Genomic DNA, 9947 nt, shown 5'->3' with positions numbered 1-9947 from the left:
TGAAATTAATATTTAACTTTTATGTTTTAATAATGCCCAATGTCTAAAATCACACCATATAAAAAAAATAGTCAATATTATTTTGTGTCTTATTTAGTTAAAGCTGCATCAACAGCAGTTAAAAAAAACATATGTATATAATGAAATAAACATTAAACAGTAAGTAAAAATAAATGCTTTTTTATTACTACTTATAAAAACGGTCTAACAACACAGAATGTTGAACGCTAAAAAAATATGTCTAAAGGAAACAATTTTAAGTAATTAAAAAATATGATAAAGAAACTTTTGTTTATGACTGTGTAAAAATGCATTTATGCGTTGGTTAAATAAATATTATAAGGCCAGGGAGTACAAACTGGAATGATTACACTAGTATAAGATGGGCAATGTGACAAAATGTGTGTCATGTCACAAAATTAAATTAGATAATATAATATACTTATTTCTTATTAGGGTAGAATGAACACATACGTATTTTATGTAATAATGTATATAATAATTTAAGCATACTATAAGTAGCCCCAGGTGTATAAAACTAAAAATGTATTGTTTTTTTATCTGAACATCATTGTCAATTATTTTTTTAACTGCAATAAACATTTTTTAATAAATCCATGTATTGATATTATTTTTAGATAGGCAAATAAATATTTTTCAACTAAATAATTTAAAATTTTATTTCCATAAATAAATGTATCTTAAAAGTGAAATCAGATACATTATTGAAAAAATATAAAATAGGTATATATAAGTGTCAATTTCAAAGAATGTTATAAAAAAAACTATAGTTTCAACTTTAATGACCCCAAACAGATGGGTACTTGAAAGTGATCATATACACTTATATATATATATATATATATATATAATATATATATATATAAGTAACTTTAAAAGGTTTAAATATGTATTTATTTACTATATATTATATAATATAGAACTATATTATATATTATATAAGTCTCTTAACGTTTTTTTTCATATCAATTGAAAAGCAAAAATCTTACTTAGTATAAAATACACCAACATTGATAAGACTTTTAAGAAATCAAAAAGAAATACCGTTATTATAAGTTTAAAACGAGTCTATTAAATGCTAGGGTCCTTTAAACACTCATGTTTTATTAGATTAAAGATTTTTATGCAACTGAACAGGTGAACAAAATTGACAGATGTATAAAAAAATAATCATTATTCATTAGTGAAACCTTTTTAATTCTGATTATTTATAATAATTATAAGTATGCAATACAAAAAATCAATCTCTGTTTTTAGGCTACCTTACACTTATTGAATTGTAAACGTACCATTATAATAATTATTTATTGTTAGTGTTCCAATATAATATACTTATATATTATCATATAGAGAATACATATCATCGAGTGATATTAAGATACTGAGAATAGTGAACAACAAAACTTATCATATGATTGTGTTTGGAAAAAACATAAAGATATCTCGCATGCCTTTTGTGGTAGACGAAGACCTGTGGTTGCGTGGTCAGGGGTTACCATACTCGTGATGAGGTTGGTTCTCTTTCCTTATTTTCGTCCACGCCTTCACCTGGCCAACCATGTCAAAATTAGCGTTACTGAAATATATTGTTACTTATTCTAATGGGGGGATATTTAGACTTAAGACGTGGTGTCACTGTGTCATCGATACATGGCGCTCTAGTCTTATCCGTTCTAATACTAAGAATGTTTGCTTTGTTATGATTTGGGGCCCCTATCACTTTGCCGGAATGGCAAGTATCAGTCTCAACGTTAACCGAAATGTGTTACCTATTGCCGACGAGCTGTTTACTTTGTCAGTGTTTACTGTGATGTGTCATTTTTTTATTTGCAAAGAAAACGTAATTTCAAAAACATTACCGCCATTTGCGTCATACTTCAGTAAAACCGTTTCTACTTTCTACGAAGTTGCTAAATAATGCATACGACGGTCATATGAAGTTTTCTGTATAAGTCATCAAGTTGCCCATTGTACAACCCAACGGTGTTATTCAGAATTAGAAGCATTCATTCGTTCATTATTACAAGATGCAAAACATCACTATTTTTTTTATGGCTGCCATCATCATGGAAATGTCGTTGGGTAATTATTAGTGTTTGGTTTTTTTTTTAATCCTTCATTCTCTATTTAAATATTTAAAATCAACATTATAATAATATATTACTGTTGCGGCTAAGGTGATAAAAATTGACATGATTACCTTACATAACATGTGAAACCTAACACTAAATTCGTTTAATGCCGATATATACAGAATAACACAAGAGAGTAATATCTAAATTTCCATTTCAGGGTTATTCATGTTCTTTTTTTCTTTAGTGATCAACTGCCGATGTCTGTTTGTTTGTTTACCAACAAATATTATATAGGCACACAAGCCTGTTAGATTGTTATCAATATGTACGAGAGATCTTGACACTTACATAAGAAACAGATTATAGTTAATTTTTTGTAAATCATGCATGTTTGGGGATCGACCGATGTGTGTCACTAACGCTCGGTCAAACATCATAGAGGCAGTAGATTTGTTTTCTTTTATTTATTATATTAACACACTATTTGAGAAACATACCATATTAATATATGTTATACATATTTTTGATGTGCGGTCAAAATGTGGTTAGTCAAAAATTATAACTTATCAGTAGGATTTACTGAAAGTGTGAAAATTTGTTCTAAATAGGTTTTTAATTACATATACTTTAAATACCTCTGTCTAACTAATACAGGGTGATTTTTTTATCATGGGCCACTTAATATCTCATTGGATTTTATTAATAATTGATTTTTTTTCCATCGTTTTTTTACATAATGTGATCTCAATTTTCCACAAATTACTATGTATCTATCCTCCTCTCAAACTAGTTTTTTCGATAGCAAATTTTGAAACATATATATTTTTTAACTTTTTTAATTACGAATATTTTATAAAAATTTTGACTGGTTAATAAAGTTAAGATTGGAGGGGATGTGAAAATATAATTATCCAAAACCGGTAATCGACCAGTCAATATTTTTAATAAAAAAATGTCAATATTCAAAATTTAAAATTTTTTTTAAAATATGTATGTTACCATTTAAGTTTTAAAAGTTGCTATCAAAAAAACTAGTTTGAGGGAAGGAAGAAAATAATTTATGAAAAATTGAGACGTTTTATGAAAAAATAAATTAAGCTATTAATTAAACGTAGTGAATATTGAGTTACCCATGATAAAAGAATCACCCTGTCTATATATTTATTGACATTTTTTTACATAACCGAAAAAATTGTTAGTTACAAAAGCGTACCTGATAAGAGATTAGAAATGAGAAATGGGAGTGGAGGAGGGTGGAATGGTGCTAGGGTAGGGGTGGTAATGGGGTTGGGGTGGGATGGGTTTGGTAGTGGGGTTGGGAATGGAGATGGGGGTGGTAATGGGGTTGGGAATTAGATCTGGCATATAATCGAAAAAAGCATTACATAAAAAGCGTTACGATGTTATCTGATAAGAGATTAGAAATAAGATATATGTTGTGTTCACAACGATCAAATTATAACTGAACAATAAATTTAATGTAATTTAACAGGTCATATTTCCTATAATTTTTTTAAGGCCAGATATTATGAAAACACTAAGATATAAGCCAGAAACTTGATATGTTTACTAGCCATCTTAGATACTAGCTTGTTAATTTACTATTTCATTATCTATAATTCCACCACTACTCTAAGTTTATTTGGTACTTCAACGAGACGTGAAAATGTTCGGCAGAAAAACTTTTATATGTATACCATCGGTATCATCTATTTAATATACTGTACTATATTATACAGTTATTGCAAATTTTCAATGTAAATTTGTTTGCGTTATGGTTGGTGTATGATAATTATAAACTGTGGAATAATGATTTAATGTCACCGTGTGGTCATCACTTTGTGATAACAATGAAATATTTATTTTTTAATTACTTTTTGTCGGTACTCTTAATCTATAAAAATATACCGTTGTAGCAAACTTTATAAGTGTAGATTACTGACACACGTCAATACATTCGCTTGTGCACCTATGATAACATTGGAATTTTAATGGGTTTTTATTAGTTGGCGGCTTCCTATTGATCTCCATAATCGGCATTTTATTGGTTACAAAATTTGTATTGATATATTGTCTTGTAACTATATTAATGCTTTGTATGATTAAAATGCGTTAATGATTTCTATTACAGTCATTGTTGGAAAACCCATGGAGGGTGAGTGTTAAACAATATGTAATTTATACATGATATATGATATAGCAGTGTAGTTTCTTATATTTATTTATAAAAGTCGGTTTATTATATAAATGTATTGTTATGACATGGGAAACTAGTTTAGTTTTCCCCTAAAACTATTAAAAATATACAAATTACACTGGTATACTATATTAAAATGTATTTTAGCCAAATTAAAAAATTGTGTAGAAAACTTCATTGTACTCCAAACATATAGTCAACATGTCTTACAATTTGTTAAGTTATTTATGGCGAATTCTAGTCTGGTCGGGACTTATTAAAAAACAATGCTAATAAATTTAAACAACTAAGTGTTGTGGTAAATTAAGTTGATTCTTCCTTTTTTTTTGGTTGACTAGTTTTTTTATTGTTAGTTTAACACGTTATTAATTAAATCAATATTTTATTTTGATTTGAGTCGTGAATGATAAGCTGGCGTTTTAATTATCTATCCTCGATTAATTTGTGTAAATACATCAAGTTAAAATTAATAACGCCTTAATTGTTATATTTGAATTATGTTATCTAAGGTGCCTGTTTTATTTATTTATTTTGTTATTTATTATGTTAAAAGTATAAATACCATTTTCTGTATGCAGGACATGATAGTAATGAAGGCCAATCGTCTAGTTTAACTAGTAAGTGTACTTATATGGTATTTTACGGTTTTTTTTTTAATGTCTTTTATTTTGTACTAATAACACTTGCTGCACGCAGGAGTGGAATCCATTAAAGCTTGGATTCCTAATCGAGAGACCGGTATGAAATTTTAGAGCCTTTTTCGATTTTTTTGTACAAATATCTATTATTTCGTAGAATGTTAACTATGGAGAATTCTAGTGTAGTCGAGATTTTTTTAAGAAAAACAAAGCTATTTTGGAGAATTTTGCAGTATTCAAAATGCTGCAATGTAAATGTTTTTTTAAAATTTCTTTTATAAATAAATAAAAATAGATACATGCTAAAAGAATTAAAATATTTAAAAACAATGTATAATTAATTCAGCAGAGTTTTTTCTGATCATTTTTACTGTTTCATAATAGGCTATAAAATATTATATTTCACCAGTTATTCAAACTTAAAAGTGTATGCAAGCAAAAGTGAGATAGAGAAAAAATAAATTCTGTCCTGTCTAAAAAATTAAAGAATCAAATAGTTTCAGTACGAAAAGTTTACAATAAATTACTACTTTATCTGCTTAGAATATTGTTTAAAAGCCCCTTTGATGTTAGCTTAGTTATTTTTATTTATAATGATTTAAATTTATTATTATTTATGATGATTTAATGATTTTTTAACTATTTAATAATAATACTCATTAAAAACATAGAAAGTACTCTTAAATAGAGTAGCTACAAACATCTATATTATGCTTATATGGTATTTTACGAAAATTTTTTAAATGTCTTTTACTTTGTACTAATATCACTAACTGTATTCAGGAAAGACAATCGCAACAACTGAATCTGAGACCGGTATGTACACTTTTGTAGTCTATTTCGATATTTTCATACGAATATATATTGTTTTTTGTTAAAATATTTATCATTTTATATGAAATTTGGAGTATTCAAAATGCTACAATGTAATTGTCCGAAATTTAAACAGTCTGTAGAGTATCCACGACCCTATATTAATTTATGATTCTTACAATATGACTTATAATTAGGGTATTGTTTCAATAAATTTTAGATATATGTAGATTTAAAAATTTCTTTTATATATAAATACAAATAGATAAATGCTAAAACAATTAAATAAGTTTAATTAAGTTTCGATACAAAAAAGTAAATTTGAGGGACAAAGAAAAACTATTTTTCACTTTGCACAATAATTTCAGTAGAAATTTTTATTTAGTTTGTCATAGTTTTAATAAATAGATAAAATAAAAAATGTTTCATTATTATGCCTTTTCTTGTAACTTTGTACAATATATAATTGATTGATTAAAATACTTTTTTTTTCTTGCAGTTGTGGAGCGACCGTTAGGTACATCAATGATTATATTCTTACAAAAATATAAATTATTAGATTTTTTTCTTAAATAGCTTAACATTACACTTGAGCTATAAAATATACATTTTTTTTCAGAGTGCACGACTTGCGGATGTAATAGCAAATTTTTTTAATAATAATTTTACTTTTATTTGTTACATAAATATGTAAATAAGTACTATTAGTTATTTTATCTTTTAAAAGTCAAACGAGGTTTTTCCTTGGGTATGTAGAATAATATAATTATTGTATAACTATGTATAAGTATATAATATGTCCCTAATCGATTTACTGCATTGGTTTAAGGCGTCTTATTGTTTTTATTGTTAATTTGATGATATTATATTACTGTAAGTCTTGTCTAATATATACATATTTTCCATATTTTAGTTTTTAACAAGAGAGACCAAAGATGTAAGAGCTAATTAATTTAATCGATAAACTTTGCACTAATACAATATTTAATGGCAATTTAATCGTTCAGATCTTTTTATTTATAAAAAATACATACCACGATATTATTAGCTGAATTTAATATTACTTGCACAGGTCTACGAAAAAAAAATACTCTTCCAATACCATTTTTCTACTAAATAATTATTTAAGTAATAATTAAAACCTTTATTACAGTCTAAGAAAATTAATTTAAAAAATATTTTTTTGTTTCAGTTTGCGGCAATTGTCGTAAGTTAAAATCTTTTTAAACATTTTTTACTATTTCTTTTTGAAATAAAAAGTATTAAAATCCATATTATAGTTTAAAAAATTGGTTTTCTATATTAAGAATTGTTGAAAATTATTGATAATAATTGTAATAACAGATTTATGTTAAATTTCTTAAATAATGTCATTGAAGTTTTCTGGAGACATATAATTTATGATTCAAAATATTTTTGGGTGTGCGTTAATAATACAATTAAATAGAAAAATGAATAGCTAAAAACATTTATACTATGATGATAATATTCCAGTAATAATATTATACAAGGTCACCGTAAAATATCATAGTATAATATATTACAGAGACCTTACTTGGCCTTACCTAACTTAATCTAACTGATTTTTTTTAAATTATCTTTTATTTTGTACTAATAACATTTGCTTTATACAGAGGACCCAATCAAAATATATTGGAAAGTATCTAAGAATGATCCTGGTATGTATACTTTTTTAGTCTTTTTCGAATATTGTGTACAAATATATATTATTTGGTTGAATTTTATCATTTCGTATGGATTTTTGAAATATTTAACTGTTTCATTACAAGCTATGGATTATTATATTTTACCAGTTATTTAAATGTAAAAGTGTATGCTAGCAGAATAATTATAGAGAATTCAGACTAACTATTTTTCAATGAGCACAACAATTCTTTTATGAATTATTGTTTATTTTGCATTATTAATCGTTTATTATTAATGCTTATTAGATATTCTGAAATGTATAACCAATGTTAGTTGACAAATTGTAACTATAAAAATTAACGATATAAAACAACAAATAATCCTATACACATTTAAACGAAATTATCTGGATGATTTCTTAGGTATCGCAAAATGTATAAAATATAATGATTTAGTTAGCAAATAATTTGAAAATAAAAAATAAATCAACGAAAATAACAAAAAATTCGATTAAGAAGTAAGAAAACAACTTTGTGTTTCTTGAGTTAGTCAATGTTTTTGATAAAATGTGTGAACAGATTTTGACGAAATAAACAATAAGGTTATCCCAGATTTGGTCTTAAAATAAACATTTTTTTTTCAGAGTGCCAGTTTTGTGAAGGTAATTGTAAAAGAACAAATATGTTTAATTTAAATGTCACATTAACTTTTTTATATAAAATATATTATGTAAATGAAATAATATTAATTAACAGTTTAAAGTTAAAATGAGGTTTTCCATTTAACATATAGACTAATCGGAGATAAGCGATGTGATATTTGTTCCACTCAAATCCGTTAATGACTAAATAGCATTGTTATTATAATAAAAATATTGTACATCCATGGATAAGTGTGGATTTACTGTATTGGTTTAAGATATCTTAGTATTTAATTTTTAATTTTCTTAAAACTGACGATATAACATTACTATAAGTTAAGCCTAGTATATTTTTTTTTCATTTTTTAGCACCTAACAAGAGAGACCAGAAATGTAAGAGCTGTTTTTTTTAGTTTAATTAAATAAACTTCAAACTAATATGATATTTATGTGGAACTTATTATTTGTGAAGTAACATCCAATAAACTATAATGATTTAGTTATCTAAATTATATTTTTAATCAATACTAACTTAACTGAACATAGTAGAATTCATTTTTCTAATTTATGTTATTAATCGAGTATAATATTTACTTGCACAAGGCTATATAAAAAATTTCCAATGCCTTTCTTTAACTAAAAAATTATTTTTGCTAAAAGTTAAAAAATGTATTACAGTTAATGTCCAAAACATTAAATTTAAAAAAAATTTTGTTTCAGTTTGCAGTACATGTCGTAAGTTAAAATCTTTTTTTATCATTTTTAATATGTCTTTATTAAATAAAAATTATACGAAGTCATTTATAGTTAAACAAATTGGTTTTCTAGTGTAAATTGTTGAAAATGATTGATAATTATTGTAATGACAGATTTATGTTAAATTTCTTAAATATTGTCTGAGCTTTATTATTGATGTTATTAAAACTAATTGGTTAAATAAGGTAGCTAAAATCATCGATGTATTGTATTTTACTTTTTACGTTAATTTTTTTTTAATATGTTTTTTTCTCTTACTAATATATCACATACTGCGTGCAGGTAAGCTAGTCAGCAATGAGTTTCTGAAAGGTACGTATACTTTTGTAATCCTTTTCGATTTTTTTGTACGAATATATATTATTTTGTTAAATTTTAACATTTTATATTAATTTCGGAGTATTCAAAACGCTGCGATGTAAATGTTCAAATTTTAAACAATCTTAACGGTATCTCATGGAACTCGGTTTTTGTTTATTCGTTACACTATTATAGATCTTAAAATTGCTTTTTTAAATAAATGTCTAACCAACATTAGTTGACGAATTGTAACTATAAAAAAAAAATATTTAAAATACCAAATAATGCGAATGAAAATTTAAACTAAATCATCTGAATGATAACAATTGAAAGAATAAAAAAAGTTGTTATTATACTTTTCAACTGTAACTATATAAAATATTTAATTATTATTGATCGTATTGGTTGAAAGATTATAACATTATTTAAGTCTCACAATAAAAGCGTATACTAATTATTCAATTAAATTGTGGTCAAACCACCAACATTTTAACTAATAGATAGAATATATAAAGTTATATTATTATACCGTTCAACTGTAACCATGTAAAATATTTAATTGTTTGATTATTCATTTTTTTTTTTTGCAGATGACAGACGGAAAGGTACATAAATTATTATATTCTTAAAAAATACAAATTATTAGTTTCTTCTTACAAAAACTATTGTGTAAGGAAACCACTTTGAGTTTCTTTTGGCATCCAACTACTGAAGAATATATTCATACTAATATATTTATAGCAATTATTTTTAAAATAAAAAAAATATCAAAACTAACAAAAAAATCGATTAATAAGTAAGGAAACCACTTTGAGTGTCTTTTGTTTGTCGATTTTCTGATAAAATATGTAAACCAATTT

At 25.1% G+C, this 9947-nt stretch overlaps 1 protein-coding gene across 1 annotated transcript; it reads left to right on the top strand.

Annotated features, from left to right (window-relative positions):
- The first annotated feature begins 4211 nt into the window (after positions 1–4211).
- On the top strand, positions 4212–9700 carry LOC126839549 (uncharacterized). The gene is made up of 13 exons (XM_050574913.1): positions 4212–4251; positions 4872–4910; positions 5715–5747; positions 6244–6261; positions 6364–6381; positions 6658–6681; positions 6937–6951; positions 7379–7423; positions 8035–8052; positions 8401–8424; positions 8752–8766; positions 9070–9099; positions 9678–9700. Exons 1-13 carry the CDS (start codon positions 4212–4214, stop codon positions 9698–9700), a joined length of 342 nt encoding a protein of 113 aa, XP_050430870.1.
- The last annotated feature ends 247 nt before the right edge of the window (positions 9701–9947 follow it).

Source organism: Adelges cooleyi, unplaced genomic scaffold (genome assembly GCF_023614345.1).
Source record: "Adelges cooleyi isolate 19-005CV unplaced genomic scaffold, UGA_ACOO_1.1 ACOO_flye_CR_arks_rails_tigmint_CR_PRNA_306, whole genome shotgun sequence".
Classification (NCBI taxonomy): Eukaryota; Metazoa; Arthropoda; class Insecta; order Hemiptera; family Adelgidae; genus Adelges; species Adelges cooleyi.
This window is presented reverse-complemented; position numbering and strand designations above follow the sequence as displayed.

Excerpts from the sequence above, each read along its gene's own strand:
- LOC126839549 (XM_050574913.1), top strand. The coding sequence starts at position 4,212 with ATGATTTCTATTACAGTCATTGTTGGAAAACCCATGGAGG. Across the intron at positions 4,252-4,871 it reads TGTTGGAAAACCCATGGAGG|GACATGATAGTAATGAAGGC; the intron begins GTGAGTGTTAAA and ends TTCTGTATGCAG. Across the intron at positions 4,911-5,714 it reads CCAATCGTCTAGTTTAACTA|GAAAGACAATCGCAACAACT; the intron begins GTAAGTGTACTT and ends AACTGTATTCAG.